This window comes from Pseudochaenichthys georgianus, chromosome 11 (genome assembly GCF_902827115.2).
Source record: "Pseudochaenichthys georgianus chromosome 11, fPseGeo1.2, whole genome shotgun sequence".
Classification (NCBI taxonomy): Eukaryota; Metazoa; Chordata; class Actinopteri; order Perciformes; family Channichthyidae; genus Pseudochaenichthys; species Pseudochaenichthys georgianus.
Window position 1 is genome coordinate 10,965,529 of NC_047513.1, and position 26,438 is coordinate 10,991,966.

The window sequence follows — 26,438 nt, forward strand, 5'->3', positions numbered from 1 at the left end:
ACCCAATCAAGCAGCCATCTAAAACAAATACAATTTGGGTGGTTCAAAACTGGTATAAAGTTAAAATACATTCCAACTATCTTTGAGACAGAACAAGGAACATGGTATTTTTCTTAAATATTTTGAAAAAATATTTTGTTCTCTTATTTGTATTCCTACACGGACTTCTGAGTACTAACAGAGAGAACAGTATACTATGAAAACATTTTGTACTTCTATTATATCCGCATTTTGTCTGAGTGTTGGACATAAACTCCCTACACATTAAAATATAAAATAAGTAAAAATTGGAAAGATGGGTACATTTGTTAAAGCAGATCATCAGTTAACATTAAATTAATGAAGAAGTCCTACAATGAATTTAACATCAAAAAGGTATATCTGAGATACATTTACAGGAGGGTCCTGTGCTTAGAATTGAAGCCAATTTAGTTATCCTTCCCTTACGGAAAGTAAAAACACCTAAAAACTAATGAATTCAATTATAGCATTAGGTCATTTTACTCTAATGTGAACACAGAAGGCCCCCGTAACCCACCTCCCCCAACTGACCACAAACAAAATCTTTATAACATTTTTTTATTTAGGTCCCAAAAAACCATCATAATAACATTATATCAATAATATTAATACAGAAATTGAAAAAAGGAGAAAAAAATAAAATAGCTTTTCTGTCCAGTCTCAACGTTGGGGAAGGGATTCGATCCTCCAGAAAAACTCTGTTTAAAGTCTGTTTAGGGGGGGGACGTGAACTGGGCGTGGCTTCAAGCTTGAGCGCGCTGTCCGTCGGTCTGCTGTGCACCAATCAGGAATGTCGAGGTGAGGCAGGGGGTTGGTTTTCGAGGTAAAGTCTACTGCTGCTGCTGCGACATCTGCTGCTGCTGCTGCTGCTGCTGCTGCTGCTGCTGCGACATCTGCTGCTGCTGCGACATCTGCTGCTGCGACATCTGGAGGAGGAAAACAGGAAGAAGAATGTCACTTTTATTAATCATTGGATATAAAAAAAGGGAATAGTTCTACATTTCGAGAAACGCAGTCATGATCGTTGCGGTAGGTATAAAAACGAGGGCTGTCAAGTTAACGCAATTTTTTTTTAACACCACTAATTTTTTTAACGTGCGATTAGCACATGTGTATTTGTCCTCGGCCCGCCCCGTAGTTTCAGAGCCCAAAGGCTTGACGTTGTTGTTGTTAGTTGGATGGTGGGAGACTCTAGTGAGATGGATACAAAAAAGGTTTTTCAAACAGCAAGCCAAGCACACAGCTGATGCTGACAGCCTGGACACTTCTACGAGCAGCAAGCTTTCAACAGCGATAGCTAAATGGGCGGCTACAGCTTGCACTACAGCTTAACATCGTGGAGGACGAGGGACTGTGTAAGATCATTGGGATCCCATCCAACGTGTCGACTGCACATCACAGCGCATTATTTTGACCCTAGGTGGGAACTTCAGTCTCATGCTTTGACTGTTATGAAGACAGGGGAGCGGCATTTCGCCAACAACTGTAAACAGGCTCGTCTGTTTGAGCAACTGGCTCAGTGTTAAGAAGTACACAGGGTGGGGAGAGAGTGAAGAGAGAGAGAGAGGTTCCAGGTTGTTGTGTTGAAAATATTCAGGAGAATATTTGTCATTGTTCCAATGATAATAAACATTTGCATAAAGCATATTTGTCCACTCATATGTTGATAAGAGTGTTAAAGACTTGAAACATATTCCTCTAAGGTACATTTAGAACAGATACAAAATGTGCGATTAATCACGATTAAATATTTAATCGACTGACAGCCCTAATAAAAATACAACACAATAAAATACATGCATACAAAATGTACGTTCAAACAACAGCTCACCTATGTGTGTGCGAACTTTCATTTACCATTTACACAATAAACCTATATGTAATAATCCATGGAGTGCATTCCTCTGCTTTTCATGCTAAGAGCTGCTTCGCTCCTCTCCCATGTTCTGACCCAACATTTGGCAGGGTAGTGAAAAAGTGTTTCTACAAGCAAAGACAATTCTAAATAATCTATTGTAGCTCTTTTTCTGAGGTAGCACTGTTGAGTGCGTTGCTTTTTATTGGCTTAAAAGCTACAAAATATGGAAAAAGTTCCAATATAATTTAACAACAAATAATTGTCTGTAGACTAACGAAAAATACTAAAGCTCAAATTCTTACATTTTTAAATGTGGCATAGTTACAATAATACATGTAAACATCCTCTCAAACTCCTTGTTCTAAATCGTCTCTAATCATGTGAGTAAGAAGAACCAAAAGAAAGCAGAATGTGTTTCAGCTGGTAAAGCTCCACATGTCAGGATGTGTACGTTTTACTGCAGAGTGATCCAGCTGAGATAAAGACCCGATCCCCCGGCTCTGTACCTGTTGAGTCTGTGACTGTGTCTGTGACTGTGACTGTGTCTGTGTCTCTGATCCTCGACTCGCCAGCCGGCTCAGGATATTCCTTTCTGACATCTGGAGTCGCACGGCAACCGGCGGTATCCGGGCGATGGTTGCCGGCAGGCGGGTGACATCCGCCTTCATGTCGCTCAGCAGCTCCTCCAACTGCTTCAGCACTGAGAGAGGGGGGAGATAAGAAATTATAGACACTCACCCACTGTACGGTTTGTTTGATCAATCAGATTTATGATTGCTTATTTTAGTTCCGTTGATTTTATGCAACATTTTTAATTATAAAATAGTTTAATTTCCTTCCATTGCAATAGATTCTATCTCTAACATTTCCTGTGGCCCTCTAATTGTCTACATGCTTTTTCACCACCTTATCGTCAAACTAACTTTTGCAATTTTCGTTATTTTCAATATAGAAGAGAAATGTGTCTTTAAAAAAGTGTACAAAAGGAGCAGCAGCATAATTAACCACAAGTCAGAAGTAAGAGCAATTCACTCGTTTGAGCATTATAATGTTCAAATAAAACCAAAGAAAAGTAAAAAAGCTCTTAAAACCTGAGGAATAGGACGTGACTTTTTGTAGAAATAAACCTGAGACTTTATCAAACTGGCCAACAAATGAGTTCCACTTGATCTGCTTTTGCATGACTTCCTGTGTCACCTTTGTGCAGGACGGCGTTGGCCGGCTTGTTCCCGGACATGGACTCCTTGCTGAGATGCTGGTGGGACTCGGCCAGACACTCCACCTCACTGAAGCGGGTGTTGAGGGCCATGGAGGGGTGGGAGGGGTCCTCGGACATGTTGAGGTAGGCGGCGCGACGCAGCTGCTCCTCGATCACCAGCGCCTGCTCCAACAGCTGGAGGGAGAGAGCAGAGGGTTTTAGTGAAAAAGGTCCTTTTAGATTAACTCTTCCGTTATCAGTGTTTTCCTTCAATTCATAAAAACGTGAACCTACCTTGAACCTCCTGGCGAGGAACTTGTTCTTTATTTCCAGGAAGTTTCCTCGGTTCATCTCTCCCTTGAAAGGTTCGTTGAGGATGGCGAACTTCACGTCGTTCTGGATGTCCTGCCAGCGGGCATAACCATGTCTTGGGGGGGGGGGGGGTCAAGGGCAACAACCACATGTTTTCATCTCAAAACAACAATTCTCAATTTACAACACCCGCCTTTCACAGTCACATCTAGAGCCAATCACAGGTAGGAAAAGGATACTGTATGATGCCAGCCAGCAGCCAGTAGTCATGACGACGGTGCCAGATCTCATTGGTTTTCTTGGTAACGGTGGCCGCGCGCTCCTCGTTCTGCCAAAGAGAGTGGAGCTCTGCGAGAGGAAAAAGGGCGATTAGGAAATGTGAACTTTGATTGAGTTACAGTGTGTGTGAGTTTCAGTGTGTGTGATTGTCTACGTGTGTTGGTGTGTACCCGTGAATCCTCCGTCAGCGATGTTGAACATGAATCTGGTCTTGGCCTTCTTCTTCTCCTCGCTGGCGGCGGCGGCCAGCACAGCGGCAGCGGCAGTGGCAGCAGAGATGGCGGGTGTGACGGCAGTGGAGGCGCTCTCCTTGCTGCCGTCTCCGTTCTGCAGCTTGGTCACCTCCTCCGGCTTCTGAGGCTCCTTCTCGTCCTTCAGGTCCACTGCAGGAGAGGGAACACGGTTAATGAGGGGGGGTGAAGCAGATAGCTGAGGCCTACTAACAACAATATACCTGAGATCTGAGAAGGTTTCATTTGACTTTCTGTTTTGTGAGAAATAGACATAACAAAAGGGTTCATTACCTTTCTTATCATCTGCAGGAGCGGTGTCCATCTTCTCTTCTTTCTTCTCTTCGTCTTTCTTGTCTTCTGCTGCTGCTGCAAAAAAAGACGAAAACATGATTAAAAAAATGAGAAATTAAAGACTTTGAGGCCATAACAACAGTACCAACATTTAAAATCAATACAAAGTAAAATATTTAAATGAATATGTATAAGTTATTATTTAGTTAAACGATATAGGAAATTCATACTTTTCAATTATTGCTACAATTTCTTTCTACAGTTTTCTTTTTCCATTTTACTTCAGGTCTTCACATATTCTTTCATTCATTATTCATCCTTTGTTTGAGTCTAAATAAGCAAGTTAGGTTTTTATTCTGCAACGACAGAATGTCTGCGCTGGCCACCTTTAGAAAGACGATGAACGTGTGATGAGAAATAGTTAAAGAACGTTAGAGTGGGAGGAAGAGTTTTACCTTTGACCTCGGCGTCCTCAGGTTTGACCTCTGACCCCTCCGCCTTGGCCTCGGCAGGCGACTTGGTTTCCTCTCCTTCCTCTGGACTCTTCTCCTTGCTCTCTCCCTCCTTCTCGCCTTCCTTCTCCTTCTCTCCCTCCTTCTCCTTAACGCTCTCCGTTTCTCCGTTGCTCGGTTTGTCCATCTCCATCGGCTCCTCCCCGTTCTTCTTAGCCTCCGGCTCGGCTGATGGAGTTTTCTCGTCCTCGTCGTCGTCGTCCGGGATGGAGATCACCTGGGGAGGAGGGGATTTTGGTGAAACATCTCGGAAAACTAAATGCGGTTGAATGTCACGTATCTCAAATGAATCTCGTCTTTACCTCGTTGCTGCTCTTTGCCGACTCTTTGCCATTCTTCTCCACCTCGCCCTCTTTCTTAACCTCTTTCTCCGTGTCCTTGTCTGCATCCTTCACTGCCTCCTCGTTCTTTGAAGAGGATTCGTCAACTACACACAGACAGACCGACAGTTATGCATTATGTTGATTTGAATCCAACACCCCCCAGGTAAGTTAGTGGAGAGTGTGTTACTGTGAGTGGAAGTGTGTGTTACCTGGAGCAGGTGTGTTGGGCTGCGTGTCGGCGGGGGTGCCGGTGGACGGGGTTTTCCCCGGGGAGTCGGGCAGAGCTGCGGCCTTCTTGCTTTCCTCCAGCTCGGCCATCCAGGGCATCGACCACTGACCGTTTACATGCTCGAACTCCTGGACCTGGAACCATGAAGCACACGGACGTCAGGAGAGCTCAAAGGACTCATGACCAACAGACGTCTATTAGGGCAGCAGCTTCTCTTTGTGCCATTTCACAAAACTGCTTTATTAATGGCTCTAATCGTTTTTGATCAATCAAAACACAACTTTAAAATGTCAGAAAACATAAAAAAATTATCCTTAATTTTCCATTTCTTCTTTTTATTCGTGTTCCTACAATTTCCTTAATGGGTAATAACGAAGGGCAATCACAGGACCAAAAACAAAACCCAACCTACTCAAATTACAAAGATATAGGGCAAATGTATTGAGCTGAAACAATTATCAATGTTGCCAAGTCGCAAACATTTTGGTAAACGTTTTACTCGGATGAACAAAGATGATTTTAGGTGCTTCGTTTAGTCGTTACCGTTTCTTTCTCATTTGCTTTAATAACAAATAAATGAAAGTAAAACTACTGTAAAGGCTGCGGTCGTTACCTTCTTGCGAATGAGTGACATAACCCCGATGCGGGTGAGGACGTGTTGCCGTGACAACCCTTCTCTGGGGACACCGTCTGCGAAGGTCTCGGCTCCGTCGGCTCCGGGCTCACACAGGTGACGCATAAACAGAGAGACGTACGCCCTGAGAGGAAGACGGAGGAGAACAGAGTAATGACGGATACACAAAGACAACAAATGAAAAGAAGACAAATATATTGGGGAATTTAAAATATGCAGAGGATAAAAAGGCTGTTGCTTGTAATATCAGTGGTGTAAAAGACAATTATAAAGCAGGTCATATCTGCAGGCTACAAACATTTCATAAGATATATGATTCTACACACAAAGTTAGGTCTAAACAACAAAAGCTCAACAAATAAAAGTAAATCCAGTTACATTTGTTATCGTGAAATAAGTATGGAAGTTTGAAACGTGTATTGAATTATGATCCACATTTTTCCAAATAAATACTAACTTACATATTGTAACATTTTAATTGTATGTCTTTAAAGTCTTAAATACCTAATATTTAGAGTTGGGGGTTCATATTTTGGTTTCTTACTTGAACTCTTTCTCAGATTTCCCTCGCAGGTCTCGGACCAGCCACTGGGTGGTGAATGCGTCTTGGGGAGGCATCCCATAACGCATCACTGCGTTCAGGAAGGCCTTCCTCTGCCGAGAGTTGAAACCCAACACCTGGGAAACAGCAGGAAGGGAAAGGCTTTATTTAGAGACACAGGATGATGCAACACTTTCTGAACTGTGGCTGTCTGATGCAGTTGTTGTGTAAGAGAGGAAAAACATATAATCCCGGGGGATGCTCACCTCGATGTTGCCTCCCACCCTGGCCAGCAGGGGGGGCAGCGGCTTGTCTCTGTCATTCCTCAGGCCCTTCCTGTTCGGCCTGCGAGAGTTGGCTGCAGAGGAAACGGATGTGATTAACAGAGAGATAATGACAGGTACTCTGCCTTTTTATATACATCAATATGTGATACACCTTGTGGAGAAACATTTAGACGGCATATTGTTCTGTTAACAGTTTGTACCTTCTGTTCGCTCATCAAAGTCTTCGTCTCCCTCCTCAGATGCCACAGAGTAATCTGATTGGCCGTCAGACTGGTCATCCTGCCAATCAGCTGCAAGAGAAAAACAACAAGACAGTCAAATAAGACTTCAATGAAACCATTTTGTAAAAGCTCTTAAAAAGGATCTGGAAACATGCACGACTTAAACCCTTAGGTAGGCAGGGCGGCGAATTGCATTCATTATCATCATCTTGTTTCTGGGTCAAATAATCACGCCCAAGACTGAATATGGTTAATAAAAGGGGAAAGAGATAAAACTACTGTTGTTGATTTTTGTTTTTTTATAACCCTGTCTTTCCTGCTGTTACACAAACAGCTGCTGTGTGTCTTGAATGGCCATATTCCTCACCGAGTGTGTGTGTGGGCGGGAGCGGCATTTTACTCCTAAACAAGCTAAGATCATGGCAGTTCTGTGCAGTGCATTATGGGTAATGTAGTCTCTTGATTCAAGAGGCGACACCCACCCAGCTGGGACATACAGTAAAGCATTCTCAAGTTATGCAAATACAGGCTGGTACTGTACTTCAAGCCCCTTGAGTACAACATGTGTTTGCATGACAGATTATAGAAGATGTCGGGTGCATAAAGTGTCTGGCTAAATTGTTCACGTTTTGATAAGGATGAAATATATTATAATAGAATGTGTCCCATCTTGAGTATTGTTTTAGCAACAGTATACATGTATTTGTGCAACCCAGTAGTTAAAAAGAGGGTTTAGAGGAAAAGCCTGATGGGTGAATAATATCTGGAAGGGCAGATGTTATTTGCACTTGTACATTTGTAAGTCGCACGTTAAAACAAAGTTGGCAGAATGAACTTAAACCAACTTGAATGCTAGTAGTAAAAAAAGAGCTCCCGTATTTACCTCTGCTCTTGCCCCGGTCTTCCTGGGAACCGTCGTTGTAATTGACCTGTTTGCGGATACGTTTGCCTTTGCCCAGGTTGCGGGCCAGGTCCTCCTGCTGCTGCTCGTAGTGGTGACGCAGCAGCTTCTCCCAGTAGTCCGGATCCACGCTCTCCTCCTGCTTGATGACCTCTCGCTGCACCTCCTCCTCCTGAGCAAAGGGAGAAAAAGATGGAAAAGGTTGGGAAGGGTGAAGACGGAAGTAACAGCTGAGATAAAGCTATGTTTCCCAAGTTCCTGTTGGAATCTGTGAAGTCAATCTTTCTGTACATCAGCAGATAGGAGGCTAATTTCAGAAGCCAATACAGTCTGCTCTGTTGAAATCAAGAGGTGGTTTGTACTTCTGGCTGAACACGAAAGGTAACATTATTTGTGTTAAAACTGCACAAATAAAAACATTTTTACTGAACAGTTTTTAGTATTTCTCAAACGACAGTGACCTCATAAGTAACAGCTTCAAGTTATACAATACATTACAATCTTCCCACTTACATCAATAAAATGAATATGCATATGGCTAGCTGCCATTGTTTTATCTTGCCAACTTCAAAATGATGCCCAAAAGGACCGTTAAACAAATAACAGAATACTGCTAAGCCAAACTTTGATATTTTCTTTGGTACAGATACCTTCTTGGCATCGTTTCAGAATTGACTTTGATAAGAATCTCATTTGTTATATGAATTGTTAGTATATACATTTCCACCTCCAAGCCTGATCCCTATACTAAGCAACGTCAGACTTCTGCTGTAGTAAATCAGGACTCCTGAGTACATCTTCGCTGCGCAGGCACTCACCTCCTCCTCCTCGTCTTTGACCACATACTGAGCCACCTTGAAGGAGCTCAGGTACTCGTTCATGCTGGCCAGCTCCGTGTCGTCGGTGGCGTCCTGGTTCCTGTCCAGCAGGCGGTCGATGGCCCTGTCGTCGTAGTGGATGACGCTGCCGTCGTCCTCCTTGTACTTGTTATCTCCTGCACAAAAAAACAGTTAAAAAAAACCCCTCACTTTCAAACCCCTTCAAGCACCAACACATATGACCTCTGCGCATTTCTGCATTGTTTCAAGCCTCACCTAAAACGCCATACAACTCGTCCTTGAAGAGCATTTCTGTTCCAAACTTGAGGATGTCGTCCAGTTCCTGCTTGGACATGGAGCCCGTCTTGGATCCGAGACCGGGTCGGACCACTAGGTGAGTCAGCATCATCTTTTTCTTGGCAACCTGTACAGAGGGTGGTGAGAGGAAAATTAAGCCAGCTCTCGGCAACTATTCAGCAACACTTGCCAATCAGTGGCTGACATTTAAAATACAAAGAAAAAGAACATTGTCAGGTTTCTGTGTGTCGCTCCGTCCTGCTCACCTGAGTAATCCTCTCCTCCACCGAGGCCCTGGTGACGAAGCGGTAGATCATCACCTTCCTGTTCTGACCGATACGATGAGCTCTGCTGAAGGCCTGGACAGAGGGAGAGTTTATTAACACTTAGAATAAGATGTTCACAAAATGATCTTGATTAACAAGTGTGCCCGGAACTTTAGAGTAAATAGGAAAAATAGTTATTACTGTCAAACGATACAAACTGTACCAATAGGACAGATACAAGTCAAATGTTCACTAAACATGTCTTCCCTACGCTTCACCTTGTTATCAATAAACACGAGTAGGAATAGATGAAGTAGCCGCTGTACCTGGATGTCGTTGTGGGGGTTCCAGTCGGAGTCGTAGATGACGACGGTGTCGGCCGTGGCCAGGTTGATACCCAGACCCCCGGCCCTTGTTGACAACAGGAAGGCAAACTGCGGAGCGCCAGGAGCTGAAGGAAAAAAATTAAATAATAAGTTGACAAATATTCTATAAGAATGTTTAAACTAGCACGTTCCATTTAAGTGATTGGGAACTTTGATGACAATAGATCAAGTAAAGCGTAAATTAAAAGGGGCTCTATTATGCTTTTTGGGGTTTTCCCTTCCCTGTAGTGTGTCATAGGTTTCTGTGCATCCAAGTGGTCTGCAAAGGCCAACATCCCAAAGGTAAGGGGCGGGACATCTCTAAGCGGTTGCCCAATCACAACAGAGCCAGCTAACCACCTGAGCAGCTGAACTCTCCTTTTAAAAAAGGATTCTTTTACAAAATAAAACAACCAAAGTTGGAGTTCTTCTTGTCCCCGTTCTCACCGTTGAAGCGATCAATAGCTTCCTGTCTCATCCCGCCAGTGATCCCTCCATCAATCCTCTCGTACTTGTAGCTCTCGTTCTCTAGGAAGTCTTCGAGCAAGTCCAACATCTTAGTCATCTGCAGCAAAACAAAGAGGAGACAGTTTGTTGAGAACAGCTGGTGAGATATCTGGCTTTTAAAGGTTTGGTTGCATTTCCTATTGGGAGTTATAAGCATGTACTTGTTGGTGGTGCAGGCAGAGTCTGCAACACAAGTGTTTCCACTAATTGACCATCTTTGTTTTCCGAGTCAGTCCTTAGAAGTGTTACCTGAGAAAAGATGAGCACTCTGTGTCCTCCATCATACAGCTTCCTCATCATCTTCTGCAGCAACGTCAGTTTCCCAGCAGCCTTTGTGAGAGCGTTGCCATCGTACATCCCGTTGGGAATCTTCGCAGCTTCCTGTTGGAGTGAGCAATCAAACATTAAGTAAGCAATTGATAACTTTTCATCTCAATGCAGAATTGTAACATTCACTGAATCTTAAGAGTCATGATTTGGCTCGTACAATAGCAGCAGCGGGGAAGAGGTAGGGGTGGTTGCAGCATTTCTTGAGGTCCATGACGACGTTGAGCAGAGAAACCTGGTTTCCTCCTCCTTTGCAGTTCAGAGCCTCAAAGTTTTTCGTCAGGATAAATTTGTAGTATTTTCTGTAGATAAACACAGACAATGTATACTCTCCTTTGAAATATACACTCCCATATTTGTACAACTCTGGATCATTTAGAAAGAACATCTACATTTTGAAAATGAAAGGCGACTCACTTCTGCAGAGGGCTGAGCTCCACTCGGACGATGAGCTCCGTCTTGGAGGGCATGTGTTTGAAGACGTCGGCCTTCAGCCTCCTGAGCATGTGAGGACCCAGCATGTCGTGCAGCTTCTTGATCTGGTCTTCCTTTGCGATGTCAGCAAACTCCTCCAGGAAGATCTCCAGTTTACTGCAAACAGACACGTGATATAACATAAAGTTGCTTGAGGTACAGCTGACAACATAACAATCTGAAAGGTCAGGAGAAGGTAAATATGACAACAATCTTTCTGACACACAGTTAGATAGATATTTCTAACAATTAAGATCCTATGCGCCTCTGAAGCACACCTGGAAAGTCAGTTTCATGTGGGGAAAAGTTACAAAGCTGTCTAAATCAAAGTTAAACCCTGACCAACTTCACCACTGAGACGTATGTTGTAGTTTTACACCTTAAGGAAAAACCATAAAGAAATATATTATTAAACCGGGTCTAGGACCTACCTGAATCTCAACGGTGTGAGGAAGTTGAGCAGGTGGAACAGCTCCTCCAGGTTGTTCTGCAGAGGCGTTCCAGTCAGCAGCAGCTTGTGCTGCAGAGGGTAGTTGTTCAACACCCGGAAAAACTACACCAGGAGAAATAAAAGAACAACCGTTATCAGCTTCAGTTCAACAACAGTAGCAGCCGTCTGCATCGGCCTCGAGATTTGATCACCGTTTTAATCCAGCGATTCACAAGAAAGAAATTGCACAACTTTCACATTTCTGGCAGGTTATAGGTTCAGCTTTTACGTGATTATAATGAAAGGATCTTTGTTTATGCAGAACAATGTAAATGACTGAAAAGAAACTATGTTTAATGTAAAGGTACAAATGCAACCATTCATAACTTTGCATCTTGCGGGGCCTGAACTCTCCATTCTGTCATTTAGGGAGTGCTTTGTAAAAAAAGTGTCCTAACATTCTACCAAGTCATCTGGTGTGTCCGTACCTTGGACTGGTTGTTTTTCAGTCTGTGGGCCTCGTCCACCACCAGGCAGGCCCAGTCGATGGAGCCCAGGATGGCCATGTCGATGGTGATCAGCTCGTAGGAGGTCAGGAGGATGTGGAACTTGACCGACGAGTCTTTCTTTGGGAGGTAATTAACACAAAAACATGTTAAAGCAAATATTTATGTGAATGAAATGCATTTCTTTTAAAAGAGTTCCTATATCCGAGTCTCTTACCCTCATCCTGGAGGCTTTCTTTCCTCCTCGGATGGCGTTGTCCTCGAAGGAGAACTCGTTCTCTCTGATGACAGCTCGGCTGTCTTTGTCACCGACGTACGTCACCACGTACATGTCGGGGGCCCACATTTCAAACTCTCGCTCCCAGTTGATGATGGTGGATAGTGGGGCGCCGACCAGGAACGGCCCCTTAGAGTGGCCCTGCAGGAGAAGAGAGGAGGTCAAGTCAACTCCATCATTTCAAAATGATAGAGACCAACTCTGTGTTTCAAACTAAAAACTTTAATTAAGAGCGCAGAATGTTATGAATTAAATCAAATTAAAAAAGTACGCTTTGCTAAAAATCACAAAAACAGGTTTATAGAACAAACGGACAGATTACATCATACAAATATCTGTGGTTTCAAATGAAATCATCAAATTAAGTTTGAAACCGCCCAAAATGTCTTGCTGCTCGGACAGGAAGTGTCTTCTGGCCTCCACCCTTTAGATGGCAGCAGCCGCAAACATGATCAGAGTCAGTGACTGTTTTCTGTTTGAGATCGAACTTAATGTCGTCATATTTCACCTGACTTAGACAAAATGGCTGGATGGCTCCTGGCCAATAGGAAGACAGCTACCTATTGACAGCTCTACACAGGGAGGCTCAGACAAGACTCGGAAGCCAAAAATGCAATAAAAAGCCAAAATGTATTATTTTAAACTAAATATGAAACGGATACCATGAAGACAATGAAGAGCACAACCGTTAGAGTCAAAGCTACATTTAAAGTAAGTTGATAAGAATTATCTCCAAAGCATTTCACCAGTATCTCACTGCCACCCACCTCTTTGTATAGCGAGGAGAGGAAGACGGCGGTCTGCACCGTCTTTCCCAACCCCATCTCATCGGCCAGGATGGTGTCGGTGCCCTGAGCCCAGGAGAAGCGCAGCCAGTTGAGACCCTCCAGCTGGTAGGGGTGCAGCGTCCCCCCCGTGACGTCCAGGTAATCAGGCTGTCGGTCAAACTTAATGGTCGGCTGGGAACAGAGAGAAGAGATGGGACGGATTAGCAACCAAAGATCAGCCACCAGGAAGCAGAGCTTTAAAAAACAACTTTTCTATAAGCTACTTTGATTTACATTATCGCAATGCACACATATTGGCAATAACTTGATCATTAAAAATGGTAATATTGATTTTATGGAATAACAATTACGCACGGTTTGAGAACATTTTGTATTTTGACTGAAATGTATTTGTTAAATGAGACTAATTTAACTACAAACTGTTCATATTTATAATTATTTTCCAGCAGCTACTGTATGCGAGTCCTAATAAAAAGGCAGCTCAAATGACTTACATCCACAACAGGGTTCTCTGGAGGTTTGTCGGGCCGCTTCACTCTTCCTTTCACCTTGATCTTCTTCCCGGGCTTCCCCTCATCTCCCATCACCATCTCTCTGAAACAAACACGAGTTGGTAAAGTGTGGGTTTGGTGTCATCGTGTTTCGCGCTTCAGCTTGAAAGGTGATGATCTGCGTCTGTATCTCACCTGTGGTTCCAGTACCGCACCTTGAAGATGTCAAACTCCGGGACGTCCATGTCGTCGGCCTCCCAGGTGGCCTGGTCGTACGCCAGCTCTCTCCACTTGATCAGGTAGTGGACGTTATTCTTCCTATCCAAACTGGGAAAAACAAAAACAAAACATTCCGATTCAAGTTTTTGTTCCAGGTTTGGCTGATGACTCACGACGGCAATATCTACAATACACATTGAAAGTCGGGATATAATAACTCGTAAAGCAATGGCTTGTCGAGTGAAACAAAATGTTGAAAGCTGTGGTAGGAAGTTGTTTATGTCACTGATCGAAGGGTATCATGGAAAGCTGGTCACTTGTGGTAAAGCCCGTTGTAGCTCAAATGAATGAAATGAAAGAGGCACAGAGAAATGAGAAGTCTTGCATTCTCCTAACAAGAACAAGTTACTGTGGCGATTAATTACAGATAACAACTCCTATCTTTTTGGCTGATAGAAATGCTAAAGCCGTTTGATTCTTACTGTATTATTAGTGAACTCTGAATTGAACAAAAACTCTCCTCGTCTGTAACGATGTGTTTACCTGTGGTTGATGATGCGGTGGATCATCAGCCACTCCATCTTGATTCCAAAGCGGAGGTATTTCTCCTCCAGCTCTGCGTACATGGGGTTCTTGCTCTTCCTCTTAACACTTGTTTCGGCGGCCTCCTCGCCTTCCCCAAAGTCGATGGGCGGCGGATCATCCATGTCATTCTTCCGCTGGTAGTTTCTGAACATCACCTGACAGTAAATCTCAAGCTAGAGGGGAAATAAAGGGAAACCGGTAAGTGAAGAATATCATGCAAACGAAACACGGATAACACCAGGGTATCCACACTTTATAAACAGCTTGTTCAAGGACTTTTCAAGGCCCATTTCCTTTTCATGTAATGATCCAACAGGACATTGTTTGAGACACAGATCGAGGGTACTTTGAAACACTGAGAAATCTATAATGAAAACCAGCAGACCTTACAGAAACTCAAGTCCAAGACCTATCGATATTACTATTTCCCTCTGTTTAAGGTGTGTTGGTGCATTCCACACACCTGGAGCTCTGTGACCCAGGAGCAGTGCCAGTACGACAAGTTGGACCACTTGGCGAAGAACTCCCTATCAGGCCGCCCTGCCAGTGGCGAGGGATCGGGGGCATCTGGCGCGAGGTCATGGGGTCGAGGGACTGGAGTTGGAGGAGGAGGTTCGCCCCACCGCCATGTCAGGATCTTCTGAACCTTCCCCTTGATGGCCGGACACTGGAAGGGAAAAAAGAGAAACAAATATATTATAGTGTCATCTCTTTTCAATCTCAGTTGAACCGTAGCCCCCGTAGATCAAACGCGATATCAATCATCCCTTTTGACCCCTGATTGGCTGATGGCGACTCACCGTGCATCGGGGGCAGATCCACTCTCCGTTGGGGATCTCCGGGAGTGGCGGGTTGAGGCAGTGGATGTGGTATGACGAGGGGCACGAGTCGCAGCAGAGCAGCTCTCCACCGTCTTTACACACCCTGCAGAACTCCATGTGGTGGTCGTCCTCCTCCATCTCGGGCTCGGGGATGTCCTCCTCCACTTCGGAAACCTCTTCTCTGGCCTCCCACTGGATGCCCTCCTTCTCCTGGAATGAAAGGGAAATGCAGGTGTATAAATAAATTGAGTTCAACTAAAAAAAAAAAAAGGTGTTACAGGATTGGTCATTTCAACGCTTCTCGATGTGTGCCTATGTAAGCAGTGGTGCAATGCATTCTGGTCGCAATGCAGTGCTTTTCAATTGGCCACTCTTCATTTGCAATTAGATGAAGTTTAGGCTGCTTTTTGTAGATCACGGTTTTCCAGTTTAACTCTATTTTTGTCTCAAAGAGGAAAAACGTTTCTAAATGAGGCGCCATAATAATCCGGCTTGAAATCTGGGTGCAGACAGCCAACATGTTGAGGTGTTCCGAAGAGATTTGGATTAAAAGCATCAGTAATGTGGTTAAACCCTAAGAGTCCAAGTATGTTGCTTACACAGTGGGGGCAGCTCCAGGTGCCCTCGGGGGCTTTCTCCATGTCGGGGTCCAGGCACACCATGTGGTACGCTCGGGGGCAGGTGTCGCACAGGATGATCTCTCCGCCCTGCTGGCAAACCTCACAGTAGTCTTGGTGATCCGTCTCATAGCCGTCCCCTTCCTCTGCTTCTGAAACCAACAGAGACAACGTTTTAAACCAAAACACCTCGAAACATTTGTCCTCGAGGCACAGAATGTGATATCTGCTCTGATCCAGGATCTGTTGTGTGTCGTTGATGTTGTTTGTGAGAGGGAACCCACGCGGTGATTCATTTGTTCCCTTTCAACACATTTGACTGAAATTCAAGGGTTTTACGATGAAATCTATCTGGGCGGATAGAACTCAATAAATATAACTTTATCAGAAGCGATGGGCAATTTTAAAAGATTCATTTGCCAAACACTTAAAAAGAAAAGTCCTCCGAGACTCAACAAAACACCACAGCTACCGTTAAAAGGGTTTTCACACAGAAGCAGCGGCATCTCGTGGGGACTTGATGACCTCTTTAGTTTCAATATGAATTCCTGTGACGTTGTCTTAGCTGCTATCGAGGATGCGTCAGTAAGCAGCCACCCAGAACAAGATGTCGCCCTTCTAAATATACTTATCACTCAGCTGACTCATTCACAGTGACTAATGCCTGTGTGTGTGTGTGTGTGTGCATGACACTTCCTCCAGTTGTTGTGTGTCCCACAGGCCTTTAATGGTGTAACTTGAACGCAGTCATTACTATCCACCACTACGTGTTCACCTGCAATCTGTAGGCTTTCTGCAGCTGCAACAGGTAGAGCTCTGACGCCGGCTCACGAGGCAACGCATGAACCCGTCAGGGTAACGAGTTCAACTCCCACCGGTTATACAAAACTGCATATTCAATGAAACTGCGTCCACATGCTCCTCGTCTCACACCCAGAGCATGCACACGTACCTTTCTTTTTCTTGGGTTTGCTCTTGGAAGGCTTCTTTTTGCTGCGGCTGCTGCGGCTGTTGGATCCCTCCGAGACAGAGACACTGTTCGTGCTGCCGTCTTCGAAATCGCTGTCTACTTCAGGCTCATCCTCCTCGCTCTGACACGTGGGAGAAAAACCTCTCGTTTAGAATACAGTTCACTGCATTCATCACAAAACACTTTTGTTAGGAAGCAAAAGACAAAGCAAAGTGGAGGTGGAACGTACCGATGAGCGCTTCCGCTTGCTGTTGAAGCCTCCAAGTTTGATTTTGAGAGGAGCCACTTTCTTGGTCTTGGCACTATTTTTCTTGTCTGCTGCTTTAGGTGTTGGTTTTGACTTTTTGCGGCAGTTGGGGCCTGTCGACACGAAACAGAAAGGCAGAGGTCAGTCACACACAGAGTCGAGGATAACGTAAAGGTCCGACTGAAACCCACCAACTGTTCCGAAAATACAGCTCCGTTATATCATTTAACCCCTCCTCGTCCCCACTGTACCTTTGCCTTCCTTTGTCTTGGCCTTGCGTAGAGGCGGTGGGGGGGGCTGCTGAGGCTCTACTGGAGGGGGCGGTGCTACAACGACCGGGGCGGCCTCCGCCACCATGGTCTCGACCGCAGCCGGCACGTTGGCGGTGGCCAGGGCTGCGTTGGCAGCGGCGGCTCCTCTCAGGGGGTTGTTGGTGCTGAACTCACGCCACTTGGCCCCAAGAACCATCATCATCTTGGACACGGCGATCTTAGGGTTCTTGGCTGCGATGAGGGGCCTGGAGGTGAGGGAAGCACACATTTAAAATGTAAACAAACATGAATCGACATGAGCACTTGGCCAACTTAGCACCACAATAATCCCAAAACTGGTTGAAGAGCAGAAATAAATAAGAAGACTGGAATAAAGTGTATTCGAGTCTCTACCTGACGAATTGGCTGAAGGCCTTGTAGTTGGTCAGAGAGCGGTAATCTTCCTCAGTGAAGATGTGGTCGATGTCCTCCATGCCCCAGTCATCAAGGAGCTGGGATGACGTCTTTGGCTCCTGCAGGAAACGCACACCAACAATTAGCTACGTTGTACAATTTAAGATTGTACTGCTAGGACTAAAGGCTTTTAAATTGACATTGTACGTTTCAAAACCATCTGTTGCCCAACAAACCAGCAGGTAACATAATGATCATATGCAGGTAAATCACTGGAAACAATTGAACTGAATCAACAAAAAACAACATAATAGGTAGAAGTGTAAAAAACGGAAAGAAATCCAGAGACTCTAATAATAGCCTTAGTCTGTGCAACGCTGGTTTCTCACTACCACTTTAAATCAGTAAGTGAGGCGTAATCGATACCAATCTCATCAATTGATTCGATGACCAGCGTGGAGAAGAACCTGCTCGAGCAGACGAGCCACAACATGTGGGACGCTGTAGTTTTCAATATGTGCATTAGACACCACATGGTGCCAGGTGTGTTTCTGACCAGCATTACTCAAACATCTCATGTCAGAAGCTGGATGAGCACAGCGGTGACTGATCCTGCTCTGACTCTCTGAGGGACCAGCTGCAGCTTTTCAGCGTAGATCTCGAGCATAACAGCTTCCATGTATAGGTTTTAAAAAGCCCTTATGCATCAGAAATAAAAACTATCAGAGCTGTAATAATGATGGCTCTATCAGACTCTACTGGACCACATTTGCATGGATTTAAGTGGCTACTGAACTGAATAGGGTTTAGAATCAGATACGAGCTAACCAACAAAGGCAACAAAAAATCAAATGTAATACGTCCATTTGACTCATCTGACCCACTTCTTTTTAAAGATAATGACATCAAACTGCTTGGTGTTTCTAATCTAGCGACAAAGGTCAGGATTAAATCTTTTCTGTTTTGCAGTCCAACATTTTTCATCATATTCACTTTTTCTGTCACAAAAGACACGAGTACGTGGCTAAATATTTGGGTTATCTAGAAGAGTTGTTTCATTTCCTAGTACTTTTAAGTATTGTGGGCAATTCAACCGATTTCTTGCAGATAACTGCGCCTCTTCAAATCATTCGCATTTACGCTGCCTTCCAGAACTGGCTGCAGGATAGATTGAGGGCGGCTTTAACAATGAATCAAAATGTGTTTATCTAACCAAAAAAAGGGTCAAGAGCGCAGTGCATTGTGGTGCTAGGCGAGGTTGCCTTGGTAACAGCATATATGCCTAAAACCGCCCACCCCAGACGCACACACCCCACCCCTTGCATAAGTGTCATTAACTACAAGGCCTCCTATTGGCCGCCGGGCTCCGAGTCCACCAGACACAGCTCTTTGTGTAACCGTCTCTCGTATCGTATCTGCGTTTGTCAAACCGCAACATTACAGGTACGCCGTCAATAGGCGATCATCATGGAGCCAACAAAGGGCTGTGACAGAAGTCATCTTACTAATAAAGACATTTGGTTGGTAGAAATTGGAGTAAACAATTCAACTGAAAAAGGGTCCATGGAGCACCGTTTCCTGTCTTTTCTATATGTACATTGTTTGGTTGTCACACAGCACACAATAGAACTACCACGCCAGCGGTTTTAGCCAATTGACATCAAGTCGCATATCATTTACATCGCTGCAAATCATTTAGTAAATATCACCGATGTTTTAAGACATTTTACATGCACTTTTTGATCAGGTCAAGGAGAATTTGTGTGACTTATATTTTTGATATAATACAACATCAGTATGCAGGGGGTCGTCACCTTTACCCCACTTATGGTTAGCCCAAAACGTGTTCCACCATACTTCTTATACTGTACATATCCCTCTTTTGCTCAGCCACGTGAGATGATGAGGTTTGGTCAACAATTTTAGACATGGCAGGCATTACTTAATTACTTTAATCAGTCAGTGAAGACTGTGTGTGGTTATGGCGTAAACGTGCTTTCAGGGGCTTTTTAAATCCTTCACTAAGATGTACGCCATCATCAGTGCAGATGTGTGTGTTAGAGACTTCACTTTAACACTACTAATCCCCCTCAAAGCCCACTTTTCCTCACCGAGCTGTCGTCATCATCATCATCGTCGTCGTCATCTTCTTCTTCTTCCTCTGGCTCCGGGTCTTTCTTCTTGGAGCTGCTCCTCTCTGCCCCCGAACTGCTCCTCTTCTTTTCTTTGCCGCTGCTAGCTCTCTTTTTCTTTTTGCGTCCTGGAGTGTAGTCACTGCCTTCGCTGTCAGAGCGCAGGATGGCGCTGCCTACCTCAGCCTCCTCCACTGGGCCCACGTCCATGGCCTCCGGGGAGCTAATCGGGACCTCCTGGAAAAATGAGAGCAAAGACACAAGTTAGCAAAGACAGAACACAACGTTTAAGAACAATGGGAACGGGACAAAATATAGGTTATATTACGTTGAAAGTCTAAATGTAGAGAAAAGCAAATGTCTTTCGGTTTGTTCATTACATACAAATATTTTACAACTCCTATTCTTTTTAGTTTATTTTCTCAATTCATATAAGAAAAAAAAAAACACATGTTACGGAGTTGTGCTATAGATAACGTTTTTAAAAAGTAGGACAACTATTATTTTTATAGTTAATTTTTGAAGAATGGAGGGGGGAAATGCAAATAAAGAGTGGACTAGAAAGTTTTGAGATGTACAATAAAATAAAATGTGCCATACGAGAGCCTTAGCGGCATCTGTATGTCTATTATTACCTTTTGTTTTGTTACTTCTCACTGTAAAGCGTCCTTGGGTTTCGTGAAAGGCGCTATATAAATTTAAATTATTATCAAGTATTTTACAATCATAACTACTTTTAGCAAATTTTAATGTGTTGTTTTGCCTATATCAAAGTCCGCAGACATTTCTGCTTTCAATTGTGTGTGAAGCTTAAATTCAGGTGTTATGGTAGGAGTTGTTTATTCCTAGTTTATGTTGAAGACATCACCTTGGATATAGGATTAAAAAGTTGTAATATTATTTCTAATATTTCCTACTTGAAGCTACAGCATTGACACCACACAGTAATGCCCACGCTTACCTCTCTGCGTGAGCGCCTCTTGCTGCCCTTGCTCTCTTTGCTCTTCTTTGCCTTCTTCTTCTTCTTCACCTTCGGAGCCTCATTCTCCGAGATCTCCTCCTCCTCATCGTCTGCAAATCACACCAGACATTTGATGGAGTCAATTTGTCAAGTTAGCAGCAGGTAAACAACTTCCTGTCATTGAGCAGCTTTTTCAGTGGTACTCATATTTAAAAAAAAAAAGTAAGTATACTTTACTTTTAAATGTCTGTCTTTTCTGTTTAGCTTAAGTTCTCAGGCTGAGAACAATTGAATTGCTGTTTATTAATAACAAGTAATATCTTTGTTGCGATATTCAACATTATGACATGCAGCTTTAGTAGTATTGTTTCCATCATAGCTCAAACCTGAGGATGTTCCACCTAATATTCACGGTCATCATGGATATGAAACAGATTGATTAATGGTGCCTATTCATGTTTGAATTATCACTACTAACAGGATGCCACATTTTCACTTTTGCAGTGGCCAACTAGCTGGTTTTCAACACAAGTCAGGGAACAAAGTCTGGTTTTAAACCATCATTTAGCCCCATTTCCACCCCTACCAGACTGCAACCACATTCACTTGGTGTCAAATAACACTAAGTGCTCCATGATTACATGGCTAGAATGAAAACTGGCATGAGATCCAGGGACCAAGACTAGTAGAGGAAAGCTAGTGGTTTGGGTTAGTACTCCATTTTATAAGTTACCCTAAGGGAGGAGATTCAAATCAGTTTTGCTCTAGTGGTTAAAACTGTAATTTACAACTGATGAGTCATAATTTACCACACCCTCCTGCAGGGCCTTATGACAGTGGGATACAAGTCCAGTGTTCAGCAAGGCCGCAGTGGCTCCAAAAAGAAGTGCACTTCTTAGGCCCCATTAATGTAATCAACTACAGTAAAAACTAAATGGCAAGCAGCCATTAAGATGTACCTGGTCAGGAGGACGCTCAATGTGATGAGCATTTCGGGTCATATAAAGGAGAACAAGCTGTATGTGAGCATGTGGGTGAACAACTGAAAATCCCAGCAGAGAAAACATCTTTTTTTCCTACTTAATATTATGAGAAGTCAGTGTTTGTATGAAAACCAGTGCCCAGTTTTTGTAAAACATTCTTACGGACCTTTTCACACCTACATTATTTGATCCGGACGTTCAGGTTTCAGTTTGATCCGGACCAACATTCGAGATTCAAAGCCAGATACAGACGTTATTGCTGGCTGTCATCATGTTTTAAGAGTATAGAAGCCCCTTTGTGGAGCAGCTCAGTGTGTAAAGATTGTGTAGAAGAGCATTTCATCTCCTAAACAAAGAAGGTAAAGTAATCGTGTTTGTACGTGTACATACGAGAGGAAAGCCCATCTACAAACCACTCAATTGCATGTTTAGGGACATTCAGCTCACATAGGTGGTGATGACAGGAAATAGATACGTCACGTAGAGCACTTTAGTTTTCTTGCATAATTGCAATGTGAAACCAAAACTAAATAGATAAAAAGTGTAAACGCCCCATCACTAAAATTATCTTAATCAACAGACTTACAGTGGGTTTGGGTTTAAGAACCGGAAATAAGATACGATATACTGGAGGACTGAACTGAACTGAACTGCAGGACTCCGTCCTGCAGTTCCACATACATGTACATATACAAACATAGTGGACATTAAGAGACATACACATATCATCAGTCAGAAAAGAGGCCCTGAGCTATAGACTAAAGACGTGGACTCGAAACGTACACAAAAACCATATTTATAGTTTAAAAAAGGACTTTCTATTTTCTCATGATAACTTGTTTCTGTAATTCAAATTATCAGGATATTACGTTTTGACACTTTCCCCCCCATTAAATATCAATACAATAATTAAAAATTGGACTGTGATGGACATTATTTATCTGTCAATATAGATACCACATTATTAATTATAAATCAAAGATAGTGACAGCTTTGCCTGTGACTAGGATTTGTTTCAAGCCAAACTTCTGCCTAAGACAATAAGCATTTTAGTGGTTGAATGAAATTTACTCAACTCTGATATTCGACAACAAAGAAGTACTTGTAGTTTACCTTTATAATTCTGCATTTCAGAAGGAAAATATTGCTTCTTTTCTTTCATTTATGTATCTACTACTTAATTTGACAAAGGCAGTTCCTTTGCAGCGCTCAAATATATATATATATATAGTGTAAATAAATACAAACACAAATCTTTATCTTCTAACATTTTGGGACTATGATGGAAATGAAGGCTTACAGTTTAGCATGCTATTATTTGGATGTTTGTTTCAGTATATTGTATGGTACTTGTATGCTGTGCTGTGTACGGAGTGTGTTGTTTTAATTGCCAGTGCCATACACATTTCCATTTTATGAACAATAAAGTATTCTGAATCTGATAATACATGAACCCATCAATCAAATTGACTGTTCAGAGGAACAATAACCTGCCTTGATATCCAAAAATGTAGACGATTTAGCATCCTTGTTGAGGCTCCTGTCTCTTTTTGCACACCGTTTTGTTTATGCAGCATCGCTTGACATATTTAATGAAGGTTTGTTGTCTGTGACAAGCGTTTAAAATGTTCGAGTAGATTGTAGCTATTAAAGCTAACGTGCGGGACTACTTGTTCTCAACGCTTCCACCGTGTACGCCGCGCGTGCTCGTCGGTATTATACAAACTGTAAACAATGCGATCTTACACCACATCAGTTTACTAGCTTTTTAGAAGATATAACAGCCAGAAACGATTAATAGTATGTTTTACTATAATGTATTATTTGTACTTTTTCCACACACACTCAAAACAGAGTGTGCCGGCCATGAGGAGGGGAACGCAGCAGAACGTCATCCGCAGCTTCAGCGCTAACTGGCTGCTGCCTCCATCTTGTCATCGACACGTAAATAACACCGGTAGCAGGCTAACGCTAGGCCCCGGGAACATGCCGGTGAGTCGGTGTGACTTGACGATAATGCAGCTTTCAGTGACATTGCATATGGATGGTATTGGGGTAACAGCTATTTTTGTTTAGGTTTTAAAGCTAAACAGCTGAATAGCCGCGGGAAAAGTGTGTTTGCTGAGGTTGCCGCTAACATTAGCCACCCGGTAGTTAGCAGCATTGACTAGCAGAGCTAACGATACATGATTGATATGAATGCAAAGAACCCACATCTGCTCGTGCTAACATACAACCAATGTGAACATTAGCAATTTAAGCTAACAAATGAGCTTGTCTTACCGTGCATTAACCGGTCCTCGGGGGCTCCATAATCATCTCTGTCATCCTCGCTTCCAGACATAGCGGACAGCAGAAAACTTTATATTTAGTTAGCTAAGAGTTTAGCTAACTAAATAAAGTTTTTTATCGGTAGGATAATCCAGAGTTCTGACCCAGTTTTGACTATGTCCCAGGTCGTGTTGTATTAGTGAGTTGAGGGCAGTCGGCCAGGATTCGACAAGGGAAATAAGAACAAAAAGAGAAAACGGAAGTGAATAATTGGTACCAAAAAAGCATTCAATACAAAGCACCGGATAAAAGCAACACAGACGCTCACTGCATGGACTTTTCCAGACAATACATGCAAGTTTATCAAGCTACCAAGTGGGACAGCGCACTAAGATGATCACCCTCACTCACTCCATCTCTGCTGACATACCATCTTGCCACACTCATTAGTTTCCGTGCCATTAGCATGCATGCTAGCCGAGCTTGACCGGCGGCCAGCTTCAGATTTGAGACAAACTAAAAGAAACCCAAGCACTCACTCTTTTACATCTAATTTTAAAAATACATCGGTTTAGCAACTACAGGAGAACTCGGTTATCTCACACACACACACACACACACACACACACCATCCTACCCTTTCTCAAGTAACATTTTCAAACAATAAAACCAAAAACTGAGATACTCACAACTTGATTCACACAGCTTCCAAAAACAGTAACTCCAGGCTCACTTTGTCTATCAATCAATACTTGGAAGCTTTTTATGTTAAGGTAACGCTAAGGTTATACATACAATTTAAATATATTTCCGTGTTTTTTGTAGGCAGCGTGTGCGCACGACGCCGTCTCCTCTTTCTCTCCCTCGCACACTACACACACCCCGCGCGCGCGCACACACACACAAAGAGATCAGGGGGCAGGCATCCCATAATATTCCCCCCCCTTCCGCACACACATACACGCACTTAATTCACCCCTCCCCCACTCTGCATAGTTACCTTGCAACGTACAGACCATAATAGTCAACTCACCCCCTCCCTCTCCTACAGTCTCTTCCCCATTCCTCCATGCACCCCCCCACACCTCCACCCCTCCCTTGGCAACCAGGGTTACCATGGAGACGCTCACCCCCCCTCCCACACCGTGTGGCATCCCATAATAGTAATGAGCGCAGTCACTGACATCCCTCAATAAGCATAACTCCAAAAAAGAGAGAGATAGGAGAAAGGAGGGGAGAAAAAAGGAAAAGCCGTCACATGGCAACTGTGTGTGCCACATGACTGCTTGAGTGTGCATGTTTGCATGTATGCGCATGCACTGTACTGTATAGAGCCCGGCGGCACAAGATGTAGATATAATGCAAAGGCTGATGCCACCTTTAAAAAGCATAATAGGTACACCAAAAGTTTGGAGACACTGAGGGACCCAGGTGTAACCCCCATCTCATCCATTTGAGTTATTATGAGCTGATAAGGTTTCTTCCTATGCATGACTCACCATAAAGTCAATATTTTCATCAGCACTCAAGGCCAACCAGGTACGGCTGATTAAGGGGGAAAACCAGTTTTGTGAGTGTGTGAAGTTAAAAAGTCAGTTTATGTGCAATGCACTCTAGGGAAGAGGTCACAGAGGTCAAACTGTAGCCAAAACCTTCAAGTCTGCTGCTTTAAGCCCCCCTCAAAACAAGAAACAGGGAGCCCAGAAGTACAAGAGCCAAGCCAACAGCTGAGTTAAGCTGGCTGCACACACACACTCCAATACACACACACTGGCTTGCTCCACATGCTGCTTGGAAATACATTGCAGTCAATGGTGGGAAAAACGTCTGGGTCCTAGACAGTTTTTTCCCACCATTAACTTACTAGTGCATTCAGCCTGTGGAGCAAAATACAGAACTGTAGTGTGGCAGAAAGGCTTCTGAATGACGTTTTACCTCATGGGATATCAACATTGTACATGTCAGTTAATGGGGAGTCCTGTATTTAGATTCTGTGAAGCATCCGAGTGAGTTATGCATTGTTATTGTGCCACTGCAGGACAAATCTGCTCTCCTGATGCTGCCCGAGTCACCCACAAGGGTGCAAAAAAAAAATCCTGAAATCAACAGCTGTTTTGCCAGCCCCAGTAGAGTATATAGGCAACAGTATGTCGACATTACATTAGAAAATACATAAAAACACCTGTAAGTTCCAGGCAGCATGCAAGAGCCTCACATGCACACTGACATTTCAACCAAGGGCATGTTCTCATAAGGTCAAACTCATAGAAAACATAATACTGTTTAACATCTTACCTGCACATGGTGATTTACAACTCAACATGATGAACATTTTAAGCATTATATAATCAAAAGTTACGCAAAAGAACATTATCAATCAATCAATCAATGAATCTTTATTTCAGACTCAAGGTCCATATCACATACAAAATGACAAGATACAAGATTAGACAGCACAAAAACAGAAATACATCAATACACAAAATAGAAACTCCTGTTAGTATACTGCAATACAAAATAAAATCATCTTAAGTTGTTTTTTATCCATGCTCCATGCAGACTCACAGCACAGCGGTTTACA

At 43.4% G+C, this 26,438-nt stretch overlaps 1 protein-coding gene across 4 annotated transcripts; it reads right to left on the minus strand.

Annotated features, from left to right (window-relative positions):
• Positions 1-563: 563 nt before the first annotated feature.
• Positions 564-24,799, minus strand: chd4a (chromodomain helicase DNA binding protein 4a). 4 transcript variants are annotated; one of them, XM_034094038.2, is made up of 41 exons: positions 24,547-24,799; positions 23,870-24,031; positions 20,604-20,713; positions 19,622-19,879; positions 17,511-17,629; positions 17,097-17,362; positions 16,828-16,958; positions 16,581-16,719; positions 15,611-15,780; positions 14,991-15,221; positions 14,654-14,857; positions 14,149-14,363; positions 13,582-13,713; positions 13,390-13,489; positions 12,875-13,066; positions 12,048-12,248; positions 11,813-11,950; positions 11,326-11,447; positions 10,838-11,011; positions 10,581-10,722; positions 10,343-10,474; positions 10,034-10,151; positions 9,548-9,672; positions 9,222-9,314; positions 8,935-9,082; positions 8,659-8,834; positions 7,823-8,012; positions 6,919-7,008; positions 6,698-6,789; positions 6,435-6,568; positions 5,870-6,014; positions 5,237-5,390; positions 5,007-5,131; positions 4,648-4,921; positions 4,193-4,264; positions 3,839-4,051; positions 3,629-3,737; positions 3,372-3,504; positions 3,077-3,272; positions 2,386-2,579; positions 564-947 (listed from the first exon to the last, which is right to left on the minus strand). In XM_034094038.2, exons 2-41 carry the CDS (start codon positions 23,928-23,930, stop codon positions 852-854), a joined length of 6,114 nt encoding a protein of 2,037 aa, XP_033949929.1. In that variant the 5' UTR covers positions 23,931-24,031; positions 24,547-24,799; the 3' UTR covers positions 564-851. The 4 variants fall into 4 exon arrangements, with proteins under 4 accessions (XP_033949929.1, XP_033949927.1, XP_033949928.1 ...); XM_034094036.2 differs by having other exon boundaries at positions 4,193-4,267; positions 24,653-24,797; XM_034094037.2 differs by having other exon boundaries at positions 4,193-4,267; positions 15,611-15,777; positions 24,547-24,797.
• Positions 24,800-26,438: the final 1,639 nt, after the last annotated feature.